Source organism: Odocoileus virginianus, unplaced genomic scaffold (genome assembly GCF_023699985.2).
Source record: "Odocoileus virginianus isolate 20LAN1187 ecotype Illinois unplaced genomic scaffold, Ovbor_1.2 Unplaced_Contig_114, whole genome shotgun sequence".
Taxonomy (NCBI): domain Eukaryota; kingdom Metazoa; phylum Chordata; class Mammalia; order Artiodactyla; family Cervidae; genus Odocoileus; species Odocoileus virginianus.
Genome location: NW_027224431.1, coordinates 1 through 26,401, shown reverse-complemented (window position 1 = coordinate 26,401; position 26,401 = coordinate 1). Strand labels below are relative to the sequence as shown.

Genomic DNA, 26,401 nt, shown 5'->3' with positions numbered 1-26,401 from the left:
CGTGAATCACAGGATGACAAGCCCTTATCTAGGGGTCTGGCTGCCTTCCTCCCTGTGACAGGGGCAGCTTGCCGTGTCCAAAACCAAGAACCCACTATCCGGGCAATGGGAGGACGTCAAGTGAGTAGTTTCTGTTTCAGCCTGAGGGCAAGAATCTGCAAGAAACAGGTGCTTTGGGGAGTCTGGGTTGGTGACCATACAGGAAAAAGAAAGTGTTCTGACTCAAAGTAATCCAGGGCCAAAGCAACATGGGAAGGAGGAATAATTTTAAAAATTCAATGGAGCTATTAAAGAGAGATTAGCTGCTACACCAGATGTCAGTTCCCAATGCCTCCTAAAGTATCTTAGTGTAATTCTTTTTGAAAAATATTTATTTGGCTGTGCCGGATCTTACTTGTGGAATATGGGATCTAGTTCCCTGACGAGGGATCAAACCTAGGCCTTCAAACCCAACCTCCCCCACCCGCCACCCACATTGGGAATGAGGAATCTTAGTCACTGGGCCACCAAGGAAGTCACAGTGTAATTTTTGTGACAGTGATTGTTACTGTTGAATCCAAGCCATATGAAACCTGATGTTTAATGTAACTAATGACTGGAATTGCATAGATAGATCTGAAATCATGGAGTACCTTACAGAAATCATGCATTTTTAGGGTTACTATACGTGTGCCAATAGCAGCTCCATGATTAATAAAAATAAATTAAAACTATGGGTTTCATCTGTCTTTAATAGAAACAGTGTATACAGTTGACAATTTTCTGCTTAGTCGATCAGTCGTGTCGGACTCTTTGCAACGCCATGTATTGTAGCCCGCCAGGCTCCTCTGTCCATGGAAGTCTCCAGTCAAGAATACTGTCTCTTTCTTCATTCAGTTTAGTTCAGATGCTCAGTCATGTCCAACTCATTACAACCCCATGGACTGCAGCATGCCAGGCCTCCCTGTCCATCACGAACTCCCAAAGTCTATTCAAACTCATGCCCATTGAGTTGTGATGCCATCCAAGCATCTCATCCTCTGTTGTCCCATCTCCTCCCACCCTCAATCTTTCCCAGCATCTGGGTCTTCTCAATTAAATCAGTTCTTTCCATCATGGGGTCAAAGTATTGGAGTTTCAACTTCAACATCAGTCCTTCCAATATTTAGGGCTGATTTCCTTTAGGATGGACTGGTTGAATCTCCTTGTAGTACAACGGACTCTCAAGAGTCTTCTCCAACACCACAGTTCAAAAGCATCAATTCTTCGGGGCTCAGCTTTCTTCATAGTCCAACTCTCACATCCATACATGACTACTGGATAAACCATAGTCGTGACTAGACATAGCTTTGTTGGCAAAGTAATGTCTCTGCTTTTTAATATACTGTCTAGGTTGGTCATAACTATTCTTCCCAGGAGTAAGCATCTTTTAATTTCATGGCTGCAGTCACCATCTGCACTGATTTTGGAGCCCCCAAAAATAAATCCTGCCACTGTTTCCACTCTTTTCCCATCTATTTGCCATGAAGTGATGGGACCAGATGCCATGATCTTAGTTTTCTGAAGGCTGGGCTTTAAGCCAAATTTTGACTCTCTTCTTTCACTTTCATCAAGAAGCTCTTTAGTTCTTCTTCGTTTTCTGCCATAAGGGTGGTGTCATCTGCATAGCTGAGGTTATTTTATTTCTCCCATCAATCTTGATTCCAGCTTGTACTTCTTCCAGCCCAGCATTTCTCAGTATGTACTCTGCATATAAGTTCAATAAGCAGGGCGACAATATACACACCTGACGTACTCCTTTCCCTATTTGGAACCAGTCTGTTGTTCCATGTGGAGTTCTAACTGTTGCTTCCTGACCTCTATACAGATTTCTCAAGAGGCAGGTCAGGTGATCTGGTATTCCCATCTTTCTAAGAATTTTCCACAGTTTCTTGTGAAGGTTACTGTTGGTTGTGGGTTAACACTTCATTCATTACAACCAACTGAAACACTAAAAACCATTCACTTCTACTAATAGCCTTGTATGAATTTCACACATAGTTGACATAAAACCTTTAATAATCCACGGTATGATCCATGATTAAATACATATCAAAAGTACAGAGAAAGATATTCATTTTTCTGATTTTTATGGTGTACAAACAAAGCCTAGGAAACAATTAGTAAACATGATACACACTAATTGTCTGCCTTTTCCAGGAAGGGTTTCCAATACATTTCTAGGTTATCACAGAAGCTGTCTTTATTGCAACACTGTCAAGTAATATTCATGACTTGTGCTGAAATTATAAAGGTACATCAGTATTGTAGTGAACTGTGATGGTGTTCCTCTTTCAAATCAATTGATAGACCTATTGAAAATTTATAACCAACTTCTGTCTTCCTTTAATACTTGAAGACATTCCATGATCACTTACATCATGGCAACCTCCCGGGATATTTCACATCAATGACAAACACCTCCATTTAGATGTTCATTGTCCATTTTACATTATGGTATCCTTCATCTTCTAATGGAGAATAGATAGAAATGGTTGCAACACAATATGAAAAGGCTAATCTTTCAAGCATAAACCATCCAAAACTTATGTTTGCATACACACTATAGAAGTGAAGCATAGTATGGATTATTTGAGCATTGAATTACATTCACTTCTAATAATCTCAAATCACGTCATTATAAACAAGCATACATTGCTAATAATTCTAACTTTCTAACCATCAATCCACATTTACAATTCATGCTAATATATCCATTTTCTGTGAGTTTTAACTATGGAGTACTCCCTACAGTAATTCTCCTTCAGAGAAACTTCGGAAAAGAGGATTGATGAAATACTTTCTAATATGCAGTCTCTTATGTTTCTTTACATTTGACTTTTGATTAAATATTTTTTACATATTTGTTACATCATTTTCACAGGTCTCTTTTATAAACTCCCAAGTTCTCTGATGCATGCTTATGACAAACCTTTCATCACTTCTTCCATTCCTAGTGTTCTTCCCAGGTGTGTGTTCTCAGCTGCTTAGTGAGATGACCACTATGACTAAAGCCTTTGCCACAATCTTCATGCTTTTAAGGTTTCTCTCCAGTATGAACTCGCAGATGTGTAGTGAGAATTGATTTCTGATTAAAGGCTTTGCCACATTCTGTACATTTATACGGTTTCTCTCCAGTATGAACTCGCAGATGTGTAGTGAGAATTGATTTCTGATTAAAGCCTTTGCCACATTCTATACACTTATACGGTCTCTCCCCAGTATGAATTCGCTGATGTCTAGTAAGAGCAGAACTGTTCATGAAGGTCTTCCCACATTCTGTACACTTATAATGCTTCTCCCCCATATGAATTCGGTGATGTTTACTAAGATTTGAACTCGGAATAAAGGCTTTGCCACATTCTGAACATTTATAACATTTCTCTCCAGTGTGAGTAAGCTGATGTTGAGTAAGAAGTGAGTGACGACAAATGTTTTGTCACATTCTGTACATTTGACAGATGTCTTTCCTGCATGAATCTTCCTATGTCTACTTAGATTGGATGAGGTACTAAAGAATTTCCTATGTATCTTACATTGGTTTTCTTTCTGTGAATTTTGAATAGTTTGCTGTTGTACAAGTTCTGAAGACTGATTAGAAGCTTTACCATATTCACTACAATTATAAGTCTTCTCTCCAGTGTGAATACTCTTTACAGAACGAACTGACATCTGATAAAAGATATTTCTGCATTTATTACTTTTAGAATCCCTGTATGATGATTCAGGTACCTGATGTTTCATAAGGTTTGAGTCTCCTTCAACCTTATACCCAGTTTCATTGCTTGAATACCTTCTCACTCCACCATAAATACCCTTGTAATTACTGGGGCTGGAACTCTTACTTAAGACCTGACTAATTTTATTACACGTGGAAAGCTGTTCCATATTAGCAATATCATGATGTGTATTGAACAATGACGGTTGGACTACATCTCTTCCATTATCATCAACATTATACATCGTGGAATGGAGAGGAAATATCTTTTGCTAGAAGAATAATGACTTCCTGCTCACAGATCCCTCAAATTGAGTATATTGTGAGTTTTGCCCCTCATTTTTAAATTTCAGGTGTTCAGACATGCTTGAATGTATGCATAAATGAAGGCCTACATTCAGAATTGTTTGAATGAGTATTTGCAGTAGAGACTAAATCACCTTCCAAATATACCACGTTTCCTTTCAGAGAACATGTATGTTTCTCAAGGTGAGGTGAATCTTTTCTTAAAAACTTACACTTCTCAGCAGATATTGAAGACTGAAATTGGTGTTTTCCACAATTTGACTCATGTTGCTCATTTCTTTTTGCAATATTTCCCTTATGTGTCACTGTCTCAATTTTTTTATGTCCATATAAACATGTCTGTCTTTCGTATGCCCTCCTATATTCCCAGTGTTTTATTAAATTGAAATTTCTGAGGTGAAATCTTTCATATATTCCTAGGTTTGCTTTTGGATACAAATCTTTTATCCTTGGTTTCTGTGGCATCAAATCCCAGGTGTCTTGAGGAGACACTAGCTGAAAGATAGCAAATAATAAGTAATTTTACCTGCTATTCCCAGGGAATATCCTTAAAGATTTAGAGAAAACTGATGAACTTTTCATTAGTTCAAAAATGAAGTAGATAAGGGAGGATAAACATGCCAGAGGATTAGGGGGACATGGAATTCTTCTCTCTCCACAAAGCCATCAAGAATACATCAGAAACCCACTCCAGTACTCTTGCCTGGAGAATTCCATGGACTGAGGAGCCTGGTAGGCTACAGTCAATGGGGTTGCAAAGAGTCAGACACTACTGAGCAACTTCACTTTCACTTTTTCACTTTACTTTACAATATTGTAGTGGCTTTCTGCCATACATTGACATGAATCAGCCATGGGTGTACATGTGTCCCCCATCCTGAACCCCCCTCCCACCTCCCTCCCCATCCCATCCCTCAGGGTTGTCCCAGTGCACCAGCTTTGAGTGCCCTGTTTCATGCATTGAACTTGGACTGGTGATCTATTTCACATATGGTAATATACATGTTTCAATGCTATTCTCTCAAATCATCCCACCCTCACCTTCTCCCACAGAGTCCAAAAGTCTGTTCTTTACATCTGTGTCTCTTTTGCTGTCTCACATATAGGATCATCATTACCATCTTTCTAAATTCCATATATATGCATTAATATACTATATTGGTGTTTTTCTTTCTGACTTACTTCATTCTGTATAATAGACTCCAGTTTCATCCACCTCATTAGAACTGATTCAAATGCATTCTTTTTAATAGCTGAGTAATATTCCATTGTGTATATGTACCACAGCTTTCTTATCCATTTGTCTGCCAATGGACATCTAGGTTGCCTTCCATGTCCTGGCTATTGTAAACAGTGCTGTGATGAACATTGGGGTACACGTGTCTCTTTCAATTCTGGTTTCCTCCTACCTCTATTGATTTTGTTTGATTTTCCCTTTTTCAGCTTGCTAGTGGGTTACATTAATTGATTTTCAAGTGCTGAACCAGTGTTGCATACCTAAGATAAATCCCACTTGGCCATTGTGTAAAATCCTTTCTATATTGGATTTCAATACTCTATTGGATTCAAGTTGTTGCTATTTTGTTGAGGATTTTTGAATTGATGTTCATGAGAGATATTAGCCTGTAGTTTTCTTTTCTTATAATGTCTTTGGTGTTTGTATTAGGGTGTTTTTGGTCTCACAGAATGAGTTAAGAAGTATTCCTTCTGCTTCTATCTTCTAGAAGAGATCATATAGAATTGGTACAATTTCTTCCTTTAATGTTTGGCAGAATTCAACAGTGACCTCTGGGCATAGTACTGTCTGGTTTGGAAGGTTATTAATTATTAATTCCATTTATTTAATATATATGACTATTCAAATAGAGTATTTGTTCCTGTGTAACTTTTGGCTTTTTTGCTTTTTTAAGGAAGGTTTGCTCTACTTTATCTTCTAACATCTTAATGAAATTGATTTGTTTTTTAAATTCCAAAAGTATCTTCTTATTTTTTATTCTTTTTCCAAAGAATTCTGCTCTTGTACTATGGATATGATAATTTCTTAATTTTCTAGGGATATTAATGTAAGCTTTTAAAAAGACTCTTTTTTTTAAATGGAAGCTGAAGAATTGATGTTTTTAAATTGGTGTTGGAGAAGACTCTTGAGAGTTCCTTGGACTGCAAGGAGATCCAACCAGTCCATCCTAAAGGAGATCAGTCCTGGGTGTTCATTGGAAGGACTGATGTTGAAGCTGAAACTCCAATACTTTGGCCACCTGATGCGAAGAGCTGACTCATTTGAAAATACCCTGATGCTGGGAAAGATTGAGGGCAGGAGGAGAAGGGGAGGAATGGCAGAAGATGAGATGGTTGGATAGCATCACTGACTCAATGGACATGACTTTAGGTAGACTCCAGCAGTTGGTGATGGATAGGGAGGCCTGGCATGCTGCGGTTCATGGGGTCACAAGAGTTAGACATGACTGAGCAACTGAACTGAGTGAACTGAATCACTTGGAAAGTTTCCCAAATATGAAAAGAAGCAGAAAGAGGGAGAGATAGGGGGAAAAGAGTGAGAATGAGAATTCAGTAGAATGGTAGAATACAAAGTTTATTTATAGGAATCAGTCAATATCGTCAGTATCTACAAACAATCCATTAGAAGATTTAATGGAACAGAACATTTTTGCAATGGTAACAAAAAAGGAAAAAATGTGTTTAGCAAAAACTGTGCAAAACGTATGAGGAAAATACTACTGAGAGACAAGATACCTGAAGAAATGAAAAGACATACTCTATTCATGGATAGGGAAGATTCACATTGTAAAGCTATGGATTTTATGTAAGTTAATTTATAAACTTAATGCAACCCCCCCCCCAAAAAAAAGAATACATCAGAAACGGAACTCTTCTCACAGAGCCCATCTGGACACTAGCAGAGGCCCTTGGAAATCTACAAGGACAGAAACATTCCTGCTGAGCCAGGTAGGAGCAAGAGAAAGAAGAAGGAAAAGGAAGAGGAGAGGCAGTGGAATGGGGCCTGCACCCTGGGGGGACATGAAAGTGAGGAGCGGTCTCCACATCCGGGGAAGGCCCTCGTCGGGGAGCTCAGTTTGGACAGAAGGAGAGCCTCATTCTCTGTGGGAGAGAACATGGCAACCCGCGTGTGGCAGCAGGACAGGGTGAGACCTGCACACGGGGTGCTGACCCCTGCCCTGCCCACCCAGCCTGAGAGGCACGCCCACCGCTGCAGACAAGGGCTGGGTGCTGGAATGTGGGGTTCAGAGAGCAGACCCAGGCAGAGGACTGCGGTTGGCCAGTGAGGAGACATCCTGAGGGGACGGGAGGGAGGGAGGAGCTCTATAAATGGGATGCTTGTGGAGGAAGCCTGAACCACCATATAGTAGAGGACAAACCACTGGACCAATCTCATGCACCAAGGTGCAGGCACCAGAAGGATGACTGACTAGGTGCCCATAGCCTTCAAAACAGAGACTACAAGCAGAAAACTGGACAAAATGAGGTGGCAAAGGAATGTGTGACAGAGGGAGAAGCAGGCTAAGAACCTACAGGAACCACTAAATGAAGAGGAGATAGGCAATCTAAGGATTACTTCTTGCTTTTAGTCATCTGAAGTGGAGACACCAAACATTTTCACAAATCCTAGCTGCCTAATAATTGTTTCGTCCACTTCTTGTCAAACATGTTTCCAAGAATGTTCTATTAGATGCTTCAATCTAAAAATAATAAACAATATTGACAGAGAACTATTCATAAAGTGAAGGACACTTTATGGAATAAAGGACACTTTGTTATAGGAAAATATCTGAAGAAGTTCATTACACATAAGGTAAACTTAATAATTTCTTGAGAAATTAAATGAGAGACTTTGAAAATATGCTTGAAACACTGGGAATTCTACTCATTGCTCTGTGGAGACCTAAATGGGAAATCAATGGAATGGGAAGGACTAGAGATCGCTTCAAGAAAATTAAAGATATCAGAGTAAGATTTCATGCAGAGATGGGCACAATAAAGGACAGAAATGGTATGGGCCTTACAAAAGCAGACCTTAACAAAAGGTGTCAGGACTATGTGGAAGACCGATACAAAATATCTTAATGACCATGATAACCAGGGTGGTGTGATCACTCACCTAGACACAGACATCCTGGAATCTGAAATCAAGTGTGTCTAAAGAAGCATCACTACCAGCAGAGCTAGTGGACGTGATGGAATTCCAGTTAAGCTATTTAAATCATAAAGATGATGCTGTGAAAGTGCTGCACTCAATATGCCAGCAAATTTGGAAACCTCAGTAGTGGCCACAGGACTGGGAAACATTAGTTTTCATTCTAATCTCAAAGAAAGGCAATGTCAAAAAATGTTAAAAAAGACTGCACAATTGCATTGATGTCACACACTATCAAAGGCAGGCTCAAATTCTCCAAGTAACGCTTCAACAGAATGTGTACTCAGAAATTCTAGATCATCAAGCTGGATTTAGAGAAAGCAGAGGAACCAGTGATGAAATTGCCAACACCCCTTGGATCACAGAAAAAGCAAGAGAGTTCCAGAAAAACAGCTGCTTTGGCTTTATTAACTATTCTTTCCTCTTGGTGTACAGTAGTACAAAATTATAAAACAGCTGTATTCCAAATTAGAAGTTTTGTAAAAGATTTCTTTATATAATCTAGAAATTCTTATAGTTTGAATCAACCATTAATAATATGGGTGGAAAATGTGCTAAGCTTTTATGCCAATTTATTTTAAAATTTGATGAGATAGAGTACATTAACATACCTAGTATTTTAGAATGGGGCCAAATGCACTTCAGATATTTAATATGAAATCATGTAAGGAAAAGAGAAACTTTGAAGTAAACCTGAGATGTGCATTCTTTGATTTTCAGCAGGTTTTGCTTTCTGCAGTGAAAAAATTACTTGAATTTGAAATTTATTTAGAAGGTCCTATCTCTAGCTCCCAGTGGATAGGAAGTTATAAATCAGAAAACAAAGGCCTGTCCCTAGTATTTCTGGGAGTTTAGCAGTTTGTCTACGACTCACACATTTTTGTCCAGAGGTAGAAACTTTAAAAGGACTGTCATACAGTTACTCATAAATGGCACAGTTTTCCTAGGATCCCCAAGAAATGGAAGAGCAACCAATGAATGCAGTTTGTGCCAAGCCAAGAGGAGACGTTTAGTTCACACTGTGATGGGAAAAAGGAATCACTGGAGATCAATTCATGAATGATTTCAGAGACAGAATGGGGCAGGTGATCCATTTCTTTGACAGTAGCAAAAATAAACCCAGGTTTTCCAAAATCATTTCCACTGAGGCACATCTTCCAAAACCACCTGACAAAGGATGACTTCCTCACTGCTCCTTGGACCTCTCATCTGAGTCCACTCACACCTACCTGGGTATATGGCTGTTGTCTCTATTCTCCTTATAGTCCTGGGATCGTTCAGTTGCTCCAGAAAGGTGACCAGATTCAGCCCAGAGACTACAAGTCCTGTTCATCAGAGAAAGGAATATTTGTGTTCTTAGAGATTCATCCGTGTCCAATCCTATATGTATTCAGGTGAGACGAGAATGCATGGGAGAATGTTAATACAGCCTAGAAAATGATTTCCCCAAATACTTTATTCAAAGCACCTCTACAACACTAACAAATACATAACAATCAAATCCTGAGATTTTGGTCACATGCTGCTAAGGAAAAGTAAGTGTGTATGAATGTGAAATTAAGAGAGGGTGCAACTATTTAATACCACAGAACGTATACAATTACCACTCACCTAGAATGAAGCAGGCAGAGTACCTCAGGGAAGAAAAAGCTTACCAGCATAGCAAACCATCATGAAGCCTTTCTTTCTAAACTCACAGACACTCATTTCCCCCTAGAAAGCAGAGATCTGAAACCACTGTGGGAAGCAGACAATTTCAGAAGACATTCTAGAAATGAAGGAACCAAAACCTCGTGGGTAGGTAAGCGATTCTGGAAGGAAGTTGTCCTCACCCAAGGAGGCCAGGTTCCTGTAGTTCTCTAACATCACGTCCCTGTACAAGTCCCGCTGACCGAGGTCCAGGCATTCCCACTCCTCTTGAGTGAAGTCTATGGCCACATCCTGGAACGTCAGCCGTCCCTGAAATACAAAGTACAGATGCCATGGGGCCGTGGGAAGACTTCCTTATGTGACCCAACATGGAAACAGCAAGTTCAGAGACCTGGTTTTCCTTTAGGAGAGTGTCTGCTATTACACAAGAATACAATTTTTACACAGTAGTATCTTCACCATATTTTTAACCCCAGGAAAAGAGGATGACATATGACCCATAAACTACTACAGAAAATATTATGACTAGGAAGAAGAATTATAAAATAATCAAGAATTATAAAAATAAATATTGGCATACTTATTTTTGACTGTTGTACTCATGTGACACAGGATAAATTGTCTATCAAAAAAAACAAAAACAAAAAAAACCTGGAAATACTTTTTAAAAACACATTCCAATCCAAACATTCTATAGTGGGACCAATGTGCCACATTTTTAGCAAGCTTATTTCAACTACTAATGCTGAAAATTCTGTTCCATGAATAACCATTTTGAAGAGCTCTTAGGTAGAATAGTAAGGAAAGAATTCATACTTAACTTTGAACTTTAAGTGTTCTACAGATTTTACAGGTCTCATAGTAGTAACCTTGGTGGCAAGAGTCATTTTAACTATTTAGCATCTACTATATATGCAGGTCAGGAAGCAACAGTTAGAACTGGACATGGAGACAAGGGTGCCCACTCTCACCACTACTATTCAACATAGTTTTGGAAGTTTTGGCCACAGCAATCAGGGCAGAAAAAGAAGTAAAAGGAATCCAGATAGGAAAAGAAGAAGTGAAACTTTCACTGTTTGCAGACAACATGATCCTCTACATAGAAAACCCTAAAGACTCTACCAGAAAATTATTAGAGCTAATCAATGAATATAGTAAATTTGCAGGATATAAAATTAATACACAGAAATCCCTTGCATTCCTATACACTAACAATGAGAAAACAGAAAGAGAAATTAAGGAAACAATCCCATTCACCATTGTAACAAAAAGAATATAGTACTTAGGAGTGTATCTACATAAGGAAACAAAAGACCTATACATAGAAAACTATAAAACACTGATGAAAGAAATCAAAGAGGACACAAACAGATGGAGAAATATACCGTGTTCATGGATTGGAAGAATCAACATTGTTAAAATGGCTATACTACCCAAAGCAATCTATAGATTCAACGCAATCCCTATCAAGCTACCAACGGTATTTTTCACAGAACTAGAGCAAATAATTTCACAATTTGTATGGAAATACAAAAAACCTCGAATAGCCAAAGTAATCTTGAGAAAGAAGAATGGAACTGAAGGAATCAACCTGCCTGACTTCAGACTATACTACAAAGCCACAGTCATCAAGACAGTATGGTACTGGCACAAAGACAGAAATATAGATCAATGGAACAGAATAGAAAGCCCAGAGATAAATCCACGAACCTATGGACACCGTATCTTCGACAAAGGAGGCAAGGATATACAATGGAAAAAAGACAACCTCTTTAACAAGTGTTGCTGGGAAAACTGGTCAACCACCTGTAAAAGAATGAAACTAGAATACTTTCTAACACCATACACAAAAATAAACTCAAAATGGATTAAAGCTCTAAATGTAAGACCAGAAACTATAAAACTCCTAGAGGAGAACATATGCAAAACACTCTCTGACATAAATCACAGCAGGATCCTGTATGACCCACATCCCAGAATATTAGAAACAAAAGCAAAAATAAACAAATGGGACCTAATGAAACTTAAAAGCTTTTGTACAGCAATGGAAACTATAAGCAAGGTGAAAAGACAGCCCTCAGATTGGGAGAAATATTAGCAAATGAAGCAACAGACAAAGGATTAATCTCAAAAATATACAAGCAACTCCTGCAGCTCAACTCCAGAAAAATAAATGGCCCAATCAAAAAATGGGCCAAAGAACTAAACAGACATTTCTCCAAAGAAGACACACAGGTGGCTAAAAAACACATGAAAAGATGCTCAACATCACTCATTATCAGAAAAATGCAAATCAAAACCACAATGAGGTACCATTACACACCAGTAAGGATGGCTGCTATCCAAAAGTCTACAAGCAAGGGTTAGATAATTTAGTTTCACTGCAGAATTGAGACTAAGGTACAGAGGTGTCCCATATACCTTTTGTTCCCTCACGAAGATAATCTCCCTACTTATGTCCCCACCAGTATGTACATTTGTTGCCACTGATGAATATACATAGACATAAAACACAGTTTCTAGTTTCACCCTATGTTTCTCTTCTAGGGGTGTTCACTCTAGGATCTGAGCAAGTGTATGTGTCCATTACAAAACTTGTGTCCATTACAACAGTTTAACACAATGATTTCAAGTTCCTGAACTCAGGATATTCATAGCCCCTCCTTTGCCACAAATAGCAACCACTGACCATTTTAGTCTCTTCAAAATTTCCGAATGAATTCTCAGGTGGCTCCAAGGTAAAGAATCCACCTGCCAATGCAGGCGACTTGAGTGATGTGGGTTCAATCCTTGGGTAAGGATCCCCTGCAAGATCCCTTGAAAGAAGAAATGGCCACCCACTCCAGTGTTCTTTCCTGGGAAATCTCACGGACAGAGGAACCTGGCAGGCACAGTCCATTGGGTCCCAAAGACTCAGACACAATGGAGCACATGAGAACATTTACCTACACCACAATGCCAGGTTGTAAAAATCCGACTTCTTGTGGCACTTTCAGATGGGCTTCTTTCACTTAGTAAAATGCATGGAATGATTGTCCATGTATTTTATACCTTGAAAGCTTAATATAAAAATGCTTAATATCTATGTCTGCAGCTCTAGTCCTGCTCATTATATAGGATCATCAATAACATTTTCTAGATTCCATACGTACATATGTTAAAACTTATTTTCACAAATATAGAGAATAGACCTGTGGACACAGTGGGAGAATGAGAGGGGGCCCAATTGAGAGAAGGGCCTCAACATATATTCACCACAATGTGTAAAATAGGTAGCAAGTGGGAAGCTGCTCCATAGCACAGAGAGCTCAGCGCGGGGCTCTGTGATGGCTAGAGGGGTGAGACGGAGATCGTGGGAGGGAGGTTCAAGAGAGAGTGGGTATACATATACCTATGGCTGATTGATGAAGTTGTCCAGCAGAATCTAACACATTGTAAAGCAATTATATTCCAAAATATATATCTCAAAGGAAAGAAAAAAAAAAAAAACAACAGGCTGATAACACAGTGCTTAGGAACCCACCTGACAGTGCAGGGCCCTGAGGCCTCATCCCTGGTCCAAGAATACTCCACGTGCTCTGGGGAGACTAACCCTGTGCGCCTCAGCTGCTGAAGCTGGCTGGGCAACTTGGTCCTTTAGATTGGCACGAGGCAAAGAAAGATGCTCACCATCGCTAAACAATAAGAAATGCAGAACAAAACGACAATGATACATCACCTCCTGACAGACAGAATAACTATTAGCAAAAAGCCCACCAATAATATCATAAACGCTGAAGAGGCTTGGAGATCAGGGAACCTCCTACATGGCTGGAGGGAGTGTATGCTGGTGCAGTCACTTGGGAGGACAGTGTGGATGTTCCTTAAAAAACATAACTTCCTAAAAAAATAAAAATAAAAAAATAACCTTCTGACATTTAAGGAAATTAATTCCCAGTATTGTAGACAAAATAGATTAACTGACAAATTTATCAGATTTGCAGTTTTTAGTAAATCATCTGCAATTCTGAAATGACCAATTGTGAACTAGAATTTTTAAATTCTTTAAGTAAGTGTGAACGAATACACACACACTCATATGTTCTTTTTGTTTCTCACTGCCTGTATATCTTCAGATATATCTTCATTGTATTCAGTGTGTGGTACATAAATTGTATAACACATATTCTTTCAGATATTTATATATTGCATTCAATGTATGACTTTGGCCGAACATGGCAAAGCTGATAGTTTCATTGAGTTAGACAAGGCTGTGGTCCATGTGATCAGATTGGTTAGTTTTCTGTGATGGTGGTTTTCATTCTCTCTGCCCTCTGATGGAGAAGGGTTAGAGGCTCATGGAAGCTTCCTGATGGGAGAGCATATCTGAGGTTATTGATATTTCTCCCAGCAATCTTGATTCCAGCTTGTGCTTCACCCAGCCCGGCATTTACATGACCTACTGTGCATTTCAGTTAAATAAGCAATGTGAGAACATACAGACTTGATGTACTCCTTTCCCAATTTGGAACCAGTCTGTCTGTTCCATGTCCAGCTCTAACTGTTGCTTCTTGACCTGCATACAGATTTCTCAGGAGGCAGGTGAGGTGGTCTGGTATTCCCATCTCTTTAAGAATTTCCCACAGTTTCTTGTGATCCACACAAAGGCTTTAGCATAATTAATGGAGCAGAAATAGATTGGTCTATTTCTGGAATGGTCTTTCTTTTTCTATGATCCAAGGGATGTTGGCAATTTGATCTCTGGTTCCTCTAACTTTTCTAAATCCAGCTTGACTATCTGGAAGTTCTTGGTTCACATACTATTGAAGCCTGACTTGGAGAATTTTGAGCATGACTTTCCTAGCATGTGAGATGAGTGCAACAACTGTGCCTCAGTCTGAGCATTCTTTGGCATTGCCTTTCTTTGGGATTCGAATGAAAACTGACCTTTTCCAGTCCTGCGGCCAGGGCTGTTTTCCAAGTTTGCTGCCATATTGAGTGCAGCAATTTAACAGCAGCATATTTTAGGATTTTAACTAGCTCAGCTGGAATTCCATTACCTTCACTAGCTTTGTTTGTAAGTGATCCTTTCTAAGGCTCATTTGACTTTGCACTTCAGAATATCTGGCTCTAGGTACATGATCACACCATCGTGGTTATCTGGGTCATTAAGATCTTTTTTGTATAGTTCTTCTGTATATTCTTGCCACCTCTTCTTAATATCTTCTGCTTCTGTTAGGTCCATACCATTTCTGTCCTTTATTGTGAATGTTACTTGATTTATAAAATAATTGTATTTAATAACAATGACATTAATGTATTTTACAAAAGTAGTTATGTTTTAAAATAAAACATATCATGCCTTGTCATTTAATTTTAAGTTTGGTAGCATTTCTAAATGTATTATTTGGGTTGCAAGTTTCTCTTTATCTTGAAACTCTTACTGTTAAGCCAATAGGGAATACGGATAAATTTTATGCATCTAATCAAATGTAGGTATACTGAAAGAAGTAGAAGGTATTAGCCATTCAGTCGTGCTCAGTCGTGCTCAGTCGTTTCCAACTGTTTTTGACCCCATGGACTGTAATCCGCTAGGTTCCTCTGTCCATGGAATTCTCTAGAGAAGAATACTGAAGTGGGTTGCCATTTCTACTCCAGGGGCTCTTCCTGACCCAGGGGTTGAACGTGGGTCTCCTGGACCACGGTTAGATTGTTTACTGTCTGAACTGCCAGGGAAGCCCTCATTGTAGTCTGATTTAGAGGCCTGATCTATGACAGGGCTTCTGGATAGCTCAGTTGATAAAGAATCCACCTGCAATGCAGAATGAGCCCGGTTCGATTTCTGGCTTGTGAAGATCCCCTAGAGCAGGGAAAGGCTACCCACTCCAGTATTCTGGTCTTGAGAGTTCCATGGACTGTATCATCCATGGGGTTGCAAAGTGTGCAAAATGATAGAGTCACATTCACATTTCTAGGACAAATTTTATTTTATATTAAAAGTTATAAAATTATATAAACATATATAAATTATGTAAGTATGGATAACTTATAAATGAAAAATTATATACATTATACAGAGTGAAGTATGTCAGTAAGAGAAATATAAATATCATATACCAATGCATATATATGGAATCTAGAACGATGGTACCAAGGAATTTATTTGCAGGGCAGCGTTGGAGAAACAGACATAGAGAACAGACTCGTGGGGATACTCTTTTGCCCCCTTCTGATGCCTATGTCAGAAGCTTTCTCTATCTCCTTTATACTTTAATAAAACTTTATTACACAAAAGCTCTGAGCGATCCAGCCTCGTCTCTGTCCCCGGATTGAATTCATCTCCTCCGGAGGCCAAGAATCCCGCGTCTCATCGTTCAGCAACAACCTTTCATCTTGGGGGCTCGTCCGGGATCCTTCAGGACAAGATGGGAGCTAACAATTCCAGCCTCACTCCTTTGAACTGTATCCTGAAAAACTGGGATAGATTTGATCCCCAGGGCTTAAAGAAGAAACACCTGGTCTTCCTATGTGATACTGCATGGCCGTGGTACCCACTGGAGGACGGCGAACGGTGGCCAGTTGGAGGGTCTCTTAAATACTGGGGCAACTTATTCTGTGCTTACTGAAGCCCCTGGCCCACTTTCTTCCCGATCCGCTTCCATAATGGGACTGTCTGGACGAGCCAAAAGATGGGCCTGATAATCTATGTGAGCCTACTTCTGCTGACTCCAGAAATCCTGAGTCTGCCATTTGATCCTCAAGACAATGCCTTCCTGTCCTGGGCTCACTCCTATGCTGCATTCCACAATCGTCTAACTGCTGGGTCTGTGGACCACTCCCTTCTTCATCCGTGAAAGGCTTCCCATGGTGGACATCTCCACTTCAAGGAAAGGACTTTTTCCAAGTCTGCAAATACCTTCAACAACAATCACATGTGATGCCTCTTCTTAAACTGATGACATCTAAAGAACACTAAGATGGACTGATGTAACTATGGACATAATGTGACTTTTCATTTTTAACTTGGTTTAATGACTATTTTGCCTTACATCTATAACTGTATAATGGGGTTTTCTAACCGTCTAAAAGCTTTTAATTTACAAATAGTTGTCCGAGCTCCTATGAGTGCCACAGCCTCCTCCAACTATTACTTGGGGCCCCTGGATCAGACATCCTCACTATGAGGATTAGGAGAATATGTTGCCTCACCAATTTAGGGACAACGCCCCTTGTCAGCTCGGAAGCAGTTATGGAATGAGAATGACGCCCCTTTTCCTTAGGCAACATAATTCTCCTAAAAGAAAAGGGGGGAATGAGAGTCATTTCCTAGACAGGTTGATAAGAAGTCTAGGGGTCCCCAAGGAGAGAGAGGTCTGGGATATTCAAGGAGGAAGAAAGGACAAACTTTTTTACTTTTTTCCCTCTACATTCCTTAGGATTATATAACAATAATGTATCCTGCCTGAGGACAGTCTTTGGATTAAACCCTCTGGCTAATTCTGTTATCTTAAAACATAAATTATGGGAGTAGGTCTGGTCTTTACAAGGATGTATCCTGACTGAGGACAATCTTTGGATTAAACCTTCTGGCCAACTCTGTTATCTTAAAATGTAAATTATGGGAGTAGGTCTGGTGAGGTCTTTACAACCTCCAGATATTCTTTGGATTCATTGGAGAGTATATAACTCCATTGCTAACACTAGCAAAGGGGGTACTCTTTTGCCCCCTTCTGATGCCTATGTCAGAAGCTTTCTCTATCTCCTTTATACTTTAATAAAACTTTATTACACACACAAAAAAAAAAGAAAGAGAACAGACTCATGGACATGGGAAGTGGAGAGGAGAGGGTGAGATCTATGCAGGGAGTAACATGGAAACTTACATTACCACAGGTAAAATAGGTAGCCGGTGGGAACTTGTTGTCTCAGGAAACTCAAATAGGGGCTCCTTTGGTGGCTCAGACGGTAAAGCGTCTGCCCGCAATGCGGGAGACCCGGGTTCGATCCCTGGGTTGGGAAGATCCCCTGGAGAAGGAAATGGCAACCCTCTCCAGTACTCTTGCCTGGAAAATCCCATGGACGGAGGAGCCTGGTGGGCTGCAGTCCATGGGGTCGCAAAGAGTCAGACATGACTGAGCGACTTCACTTTCACTTTTCACTCTATCAACTTAGAGGGGTGGGATGGGGGAAGGAGATGGGATGGTAGTTCAGGAGGGAGGGCATATATGTATACCCATGGCTAATTCGTGTTGAGGTTTGACAATAAACACGAAAATTCTGTAAACCTATTCTCTTTCAATTAAATATAAAGAATTTTTAAAAATTAAAAAAATATTTTGCTTGACAAATTTTGTTTTTCAAAGGCACTCTAAGCTCTTTACTTGCTTGACAACAGAAATACTAATTGGTTTTTTGAAAGGTATTGAATAAACATCTATCAGGAATCATGGAAGACTCTAACCTAAACTATGATACTGGAAATAACAGTGGGATAAACTGGTATGACATTGAAACTAAAAGTGACTAATTGAAAATTATAAACTGATCTGTTAATTAATGTGACATGAGAAGTATTAAGTCGCATTTTAAGTATTAAGAAACATTATATTACATTTATAGAAAATGCCATTTTTAAAAGTGATGTATTTTTATTTTGTGAAATGAAGTTATACAACTACAAATTTTGAGAATATTTTCAAATCAGAGAATAGGACACATTATGCTTTTACATCTGATAGCTGCTATCTGAAACCCACTTTTGAAGTTACTTTTGGAAAATTGTCTGACCCAAATCAGTCAACAATGGATGTTTTCAGTACGAAACAATGTCTTTGTTAAGCAGTTTATAAATTCCAGAGTTAGAGTAGGTATTTCTACTGCTTCCTGGAAGCCCAGATGGTAAAGACTATGCCTACAATGCAGGAGACCAGGGTTCGATTCATGGGTCAAGAAGGTTCTCTGGAGAAGGAAATGGCTACCACTTCAGTATTCTTGCCTGGAGCCTTACGTGGATAGAGGAGCCTGGTGGGCTACAGTCCATGGCATTGCAAAGAGTCAGACATGACTGATGGACTACGAACACAATTGTCAACTGTATACACTGTTTCTATAAAAGATCATTTCTACAGATTTAATTTGTTTTTGTTTATCATGGAGGTGCTATTGGCATACATATAGTAATCCTAAAAATGTATGATTTCTGTAAGGTATTCCATGATTTCAGATAGATCTCTGCAATTCCAGGCATTAGTTACATTATAAATCAGTTTTCATATCACTTGTATTCAACAATACCAATCACTGTCACAAAAACTATACTGCAACTTCCTTGGTGGTCCAGTGACTAAGACGCCTCATTCCCAATGTGTGTTGGGGGTGGAAGAGGTTGGAGGCCTAGGTTTCAGCCTACATCAGGGAACTAGACCCCACATGCCACAATTAAGATTCAGGTACAGCCAAATTAGTAAATATTTTTTCAAAAGTAATTACAGTAAGATACATTAGGAGGCATTGGGAACTGATATCTGGTGAAGCACCTATCTCTCTGTAATAGCTGCATTTAATTTTTGAATTATTCCTCCTTCCCATGTTGCTTTGGCCCTGGATTACTTTCAGTCAGAACACTTCCTTTTTCCTGTATGGTCACCAACCAGACTCCCCAAAGCATCTGTTTCTTGCAGATTCTTGTATTCAGGCTGAAATAGAAAATATGTTGTCACATTGCCCACATAGTGGGTTCATGGTTCTGGTCACGGCAAGCTGCCCCTGTGACAGGGAGGGAGGCAGCCAGACCCCTGGATATGGGCTTGTGATCCTGTGATTCACGTCCCCTCAGAACTGCAATTATCTTTTCACCTGTAGCTTCGATGTGAGACAGGCTTGGGGGACTGAGATTGTTTGTGAGCACTCTACTACTCAGTTGCTAATGGTAAAACGGCCATTATAATTGTATGTGAACCATCTCCAAAGAGACTACTGAAATGCTTGAGGGAGGTTCTATCCCCCTTGGTCCCTGGAGACAGGCAGGGACTCACATGGAATCACTAGGAAATACTGAGGTGGAACGAAGCAAGGGAATTTCTTGTGTCGGCTTGCATCGTCTGTTTCCATGAAAAGTGTTTCTACAAAAATGAGTTGTTTCCTGTTCTTGAGACCAGTGAATTGTGCCTCCATTTAGATTTGAGTAGAGAAATGGAGCCAAAGTACCTGAGAGGGATTTTCAAGAATTTCTCCATCACATTTTACGAAGGTGATATTTTCATACCTCATTGTTTGCACTGTCATAGATCTTACCAAAAAATATCTTGGGGCAAATACTCCTTGTTTATACAATTAGGGTTCAATATCTTTTAGATAGAAATCCCCCATGATTTCCACTGTACTCTGCAATAGTAGGTACACCTTAGTGCCAACTCCCTAGAGAATATTCTAGTTTTAGTGACCAAAGTCATATTCAGAACCAGAAGTTCCAGCAGGGAACCATGAGATTTGAGCTATGAATACTTCTATCATGAAAATCAGTATCAATATGCTCAATTTAGATTTTGTCCCCACTCACAGATACTAAGAAAGATATTTTCTTTTCATTTTTGCTCACAACCCATGGCATGTAAGACCTTAGTTCCCCGGCTAGGGAAGGAACCCCAATTCTGCATTGGAAGGTGTGGTCTTACCCATTGGACTGCGGGAAAGATCCTAAACACATTTTCGTTAATAACTAATGTATTAAGTTGCCATATATTTTGCGTTATATTGTACTGATTAATGCTTTCTGTGTAAGAAATGATTAAATCTTCAAATCTGAGTTCTTAGCTCCCCACCCAGGGATTGAACCCAGGTAATCATCAGTGGAAGCACAGCTTCTTAACCACTGGACTGCAAGGGAAGTTGCTAATCTCACATTTAAAGAGAAAGGTGTACTCTCTGGGATACAATTGTCTGTGGGCCTCTCACTGATTTTCCTGTTTTGTGTTAGCTCTTCTTCACTTTATTGTTTCAATGAATGGGTGAGGAGGAGGAGGTCAGGAAAGAAACCAACAGTGGGGGAGGGTGTTTGGGAAGCTAAGTGCAGAGCAGTTGATGTGATCCACGCGCCCCATTTGCCTAGTTTCATGCCCAGTTGTAGCACAAAAAGTCCAGATGCTTGGAAACTTGTTCAGTCCTGGAAGAAGCAGGGCAATTGGTTGCTTCAGCAGCAGCAGCAGCAGCAGCAACAACTAACAGAGGCAATCTCTGTATCAACAGAATCTGCCAGGAGTATGTCATTTCTGGGCTTAGGTTATAGATGACACTGGATTTCAGTCTCCCTCTTTCTTCCTGGAATCATTTCCTAAGGGAAAAGCCAGCTGTCCTCTTATAAGCCCGGTCTCTGGTTACAATTACTAAGGCTTCCTCCCAACGGATCATCTGAGTGATTACATTCTACTTTTCATCACTTCCAAGACACCCAACTTCAAACACTCGCACCAAGAGGAATTTTGCCTTTATTCAACTAGCTGAAAGCATCTTGGCTTCCCATAGAGGCGGCTCTCAAAATTCTTCTCTTTTGCCTTAAGTCGGGTGAAACACTAACTTAAAACAGGCAGGAAGTGCTCTGCTCCAGAGGAAATCAAAGAGATTTAAAGGCATCAAAAAGCAGAGAAACGAAGCACCGTTGGACAGAAGGATCAGTTCAGTTCAGTTCAGTCTCTCAGCCGTGTCCGACTCTTTGCGGCCCCATGAATCGCAGCACGCCAGGCCTCCCTGTCCATCACTGACTCCCGGAGTTTACTCAAAATCATGCCCATCGAATCGGTGATGCCATCCAGTCATCTCATCCTCTGTCGTCCCCTTCTCTTCCTGCCTCTGATCCCTCCCAGCATCAAGGTCTTTTCCAATGAGTTAACTCTTCACATGAGGTGGCCAAAGTATTGGAGTTTCAGCTTCAGCATCAGTCCTTCCAATGAACACCCAGGACTGATCTCTTTTGGAATGGACTGGTTGGAGCTCCTTGCAGTCCGAGGTACTCTCAGGAGTCTTCTCCAACACCATAGTTCAAAAGCATCAATTTTTCAGTGCTCAGCTTTCGTCACAGTCCAACTCTCACATCCATACATGACCACTGGAAAAACCATCGCCTTGCCCAGACAGAACTTTGTTTGGCAAAGTGATGTCTCTGCTTTTTACCATGCTATCTATGTTGGTCATAACTTTCCTTCCATGGAGTAAGCAAGCGTCTTTTCATTTCATAGCTGCAGTCACCATCTGCAGTGATTTTGGAGCCCCCCAAATTTAATTCTGACAGTGTTTCCACTGTCTCCCCATCTATTTGCCATGAAGTGATGGGACCAGATGCCATGATCTTAGTTTTCTGAATGTTAAGCTTTAAGCCAACATTTTCACTGTCCTCTTTCACTTTCATCAAGAGGCTTTTTAGTTTATCTTCATTCTCAGCCATAAGGGTGGTGTCATCTGCATATCTGAGGTTATTGATATTTCTCAGGCATATTTCTCCCAACAGAAGGATCAACAGATCCCAAAACGGACAGGGGCTGGGCGAGGGGAGATAAGGCTCCGCCCCCTCTGGTCTTGCCCCTACGCAATTGCGCTTCAGGCCTCCTCCCACCCACTGCCCTTATTTAGCGACTCTTGGCCCTGGCGAAGCCCAATCACCTCCCTCTGTACCGCTTCCTCCGCCTGCGCGGGCACAGTAGCCTGCAGACCCGGAAGTGAATGTAGACTAGCGACGGAGGACTTCCGGTGTGTTTGCTATGTTTGTTTGTTTAAAACCCAGATTTCGTAGTTGCTCAGCCTGTTGTCCTCAACACGTGAGTTTCCTCGGTATCTTTGGACGTTAAAGAAGACTCTTGAGATTCCCTTGGACTACACGGAGATAGAGCCAGTCAATCCTAAAGGAAATCAGTCCTGAATATTCATTGGAAGGACTGATGCTGAAGCAGAAACTTCAATACTTTGGCCACCTGACGCACAAAACTGACTCATTTGAAGAGCCCCTGATGCTGGGGAAGATTGAAGGCAGGAGGAGGAGGGAACGACCGAGGAGGAGATGGTTGGATGGCATCACTGACTGGATGGACATGAGTTTGAGTTAGCTCCCGGAGTTGGTGATGGACAGGGAAGCCTTACCTGCTGCGGTCCATGGGTCACAAAGTGTGGGACATGACTGAGTGATTGAACTGAACTGGTGGAGGTTAAAACTACTGTCCCCAACTTCCTGCCTCCGGTGTGTCCCAGCATCGCTCTGAGAGAAGTTCTTAAGTCCCTTATCTTAGCTGCCGGATCCCTGGGGCCCACATCACATTTCTAGTAGTATCGTTCTAGGATCCATATCCTTCTCTGGCAGTTCTACCTTCTAACTTGTAGACGCCGCTGCTTAAAGTCCTGCATTGCTCAACCCTCCCGTCTCTGATTCATGAAGAGTTGAACGAGGCTCTATTCTGTATGCAGGTTGGTCAGGGCCTCGCCTATAGTGTGAAGGGCAGGATCAGAGTAGATTATGTGGTTTTCACAGGAGGGGCCGCGAGTTCTAAAGAAAAGAATGAAACTAAAAACACCTCATTTGATTCTGTGTTCCAGAATCCCTGCTGTGTCAGTGGCCGTAGAGGATTGTGATTTGTACCTGTTGAGATCCTCCCTCTGTGTGGGGCTGCGTTACAGGGAGCTCGCTGTGTTTTTCTAAGTATTGAACGGCCTGTTTTCTGGGGTCACTTCGCAAGACTGATCTTACCTGAGAAGGAAGCCCAGAGGAAGAGGAAAGCAAGGAGTCAGAAATGACTCGTTCCCAGGTAAGAGGCCTATATTTGTTTCTTTTGTCTCTCTTTCCTGAAATGCTGTTTCTTTGGACTTGATAAGCTCCTTAACTTCTGAACGGGTTTGTTTGAACCTACCCATAGTCATCATCCCAAGGGACCCATTGCCCTCCTGGCACATCGGTGTGACAGAAAACACTATTGTCAGCCAAAGAAGCTCACTCAAGCTTTTAAGTCCCAAGTTTTTGTTGGGGTTTAGCCACATAGCTGTAGTTGATAACATCTCCAGCATTCTCCCCTCCTTAGAGGTTGGGCTAATCAGCCCACTTGGCTCAAAGCCCCAGACCTCTAGTCACTTCGTTGGTCTTTGTGAAATGCCCAGCCTCACAACCTGAGTCATCCCATTATTAAACTAGGGGCCTACCATAAGTCATCTTGTTAGCATAAATTATCAGGGCCCACGGAGAGTAATAAAGCCACTGCAGTCACTAAGGAAATTCCAAGAGTGAGAAAACTTAAATTCCAAGAGTACTTTAAAAACTTCCAGACCCTGGGGACCAAAGCCTTTGAGATTCTTTTTAACCTTTAGTATTTCTTTAGTTTTGGCTATACTGGGATTTTGCTGATGCACTTGGGCTTTCTCTGTTGTGACTAGGAGGGGCTACGATCTTGTTGTGGAACTCTGGCTCTAAGGTACGGGTTCAGTCGTTGTATTAATCCCCGGCAGGCTCTGGAGGGTGTGGGCTTCAGCAGTTGTGGCAGACTAGCTTAGTTGCTCCGAGGCTTGTGGGATCTTCCCTGACCAGGGATGGAACCCATGTCCCCTGCATTGACAGGCAGATTTCTACCCACTGGAGCATCAGGCAAGTCCTTAAATTCTTTATTACACAACACTTGAAACCTTAATGTTTCCTTTCTGCCCTTTGATTTTTTTTCCCCTCTTATTTTTGATGTTACCTTGGAATACCTCACCTGTTGCATGATTACAAAATATTATGTTCTGTTTAAGCCTTCTATTTTATTGTTCAAAATAATGTCTATGTCTCTCTTTAGGTGGGCTTCTTTGGCTACCTTGGAAGCTATTTTGCTTCATTTCTTTTGAAATTTCAACTAGTTTATACAGTGATAGCTTCATCTGTAATTTTACAGGTTCCCTTTATTTAGGTGTTTTTGTTTTTTAAATTCAAAATTATGTTGGCTCCCCTAGATACAGCTGAGACTTATGTTTGAAATATCCATGTTTGCTTTGAGTTTGATTGTTTTGAATTTGCAGTCACTGAAGTCTTTATATCACTACATCTTCCAAGTAAAGCTTGTGATTTTCAGACTTTATGTGCTTCAGTAAAGATTTACAGTTTCTTCACGTAGGTCTGGAAATGTGTTCTACATCGGTGTCATGGTGTATTTGCTAATAAAATGTAGACTGTTTCCCATATTGTGTTTTTAATTCCTGTTACTAAAGAGGAAGAATTGTTTTCAGTGAACTCAGGTGGCTCAGTGGTAAAGAATCCGTGATGCAGGAGACCTGGGTTTGATCCCTGGGTTGGAAGGTCCCCTGGAGAAGGAAATGGCAACCCACTCCAGTATTCTTGCCTGGGAAATCACATGGACAGAGATGTCTGCATGGCTACAACCCATAGGGTCAAAAAGAATTGGACATGATTGATATGACTTAGCACGCATTCATACACAATTTAGAATTTTTTTTTCTACCATAAATGCAAAAATACACATGAGTTTTTAAAAAAGGTAGATTAAAAATGTTTCCTTCCAAAAGATCTGTTACTTATGGAAGATTGCTTTTCCCTTAAGTGTCTTTATGTGTGCATCTGTGTGTTCAGGCAGTAACCTAGGGTATATATAAAAGACATCATCATTTCATGAATATTTTTATTTATTCCAACCTTTGAAAATTGTTCTTACATATTTTCCATGTCCTTAGATTGTTTCCTTTTAGAGAAATGAATAAATAGTTCCATTTTAGTATAGGTATACATGAAAATGTTCAAATGATTTGATCAATTCTTTTTCTTGTTTTTTATATTCTTCACAATTAGAAAAACTTTTGTGAACTTTCTTCAGAGTTGTCCTTGTGTATTTCTCTGTGTATTCCTACAAGAGACTTTCACATATCTGCTTTCTAGGGGAAAATGGGTATTTATGATATTTGACAGAAAGATTTCATTATGAGTCCTTATAATTCTGACCTTCTATCTTAATGTAATATGTCTTCTTCATTCTTATCATTGGTAAGTTGCTAAATTGTGTCCAAACCTTTGGGATCCCATGGAATACACCAAGCCAGGCTTCCCTGTCTTTGGTCAACTCCCAGTGTGTGCTCAAACTCATGTTCATTGAGTCAATAATGCCACCAACCATGTCTTCTGCTGGTCCCTTCTCCTTTTGCCTTCACTCTTTCCCAGTGTCAACTACAAATTGGCACTTGCCAATAGCATTGCCAATGACTGAACCACAAGGGCATTTGCTAACTGCCTCTATGGAGATTGAACCCCATGCTGCATAGCTGTTGACCTTCAACAACCCCAGAGGGAGTTCAGGGTGGAGTGAGGCACTCTGCACCCCAGGGAATCTGGTGGGACAGGTCTTTAGATAGTTGGATGTTTTTAGGAACAGATGGGGAGACAGTGAAAGCAGTGTCAGGCTTAATTTTTCGGGGGCTCCAAAATCACGGCAGATGGTGACTGCAGCCATGAAATTAAAAGACACTTACTCTTTGGAAGGAAAGTTATGATCAACCTAGATAGCATATTAAAAAGCAGAGACATTACTTTGCCAACAAAGGTCCATCTG

The 26,401-nt window shown here is 40.4% G+C and overlaps 1 protein-coding gene across 1 annotated transcript; it reads right to left on the bottom strand.

Moving 5' to 3' along the window:
• Positions 1-2,971: 2,971 nt before the first annotated feature.
• Positions 2,972-14,835, bottom strand: LOC110124438 (zinc finger protein 675-like). Its single transcript, XM_070464716.1, is given in 7 exon segments — positions 2,972-3,447; positions 3,450-4,125; positions 4,127-4,533; positions 4,977-4,979; positions 9,443-9,538; positions 10,046-10,216; positions 14,790-14,835. Coding segments are annotated over 7 exon segments (1,875 nt in total).
• Between the last annotated feature and the right edge of the window lie 11,566 nt (positions 14,836-26,401).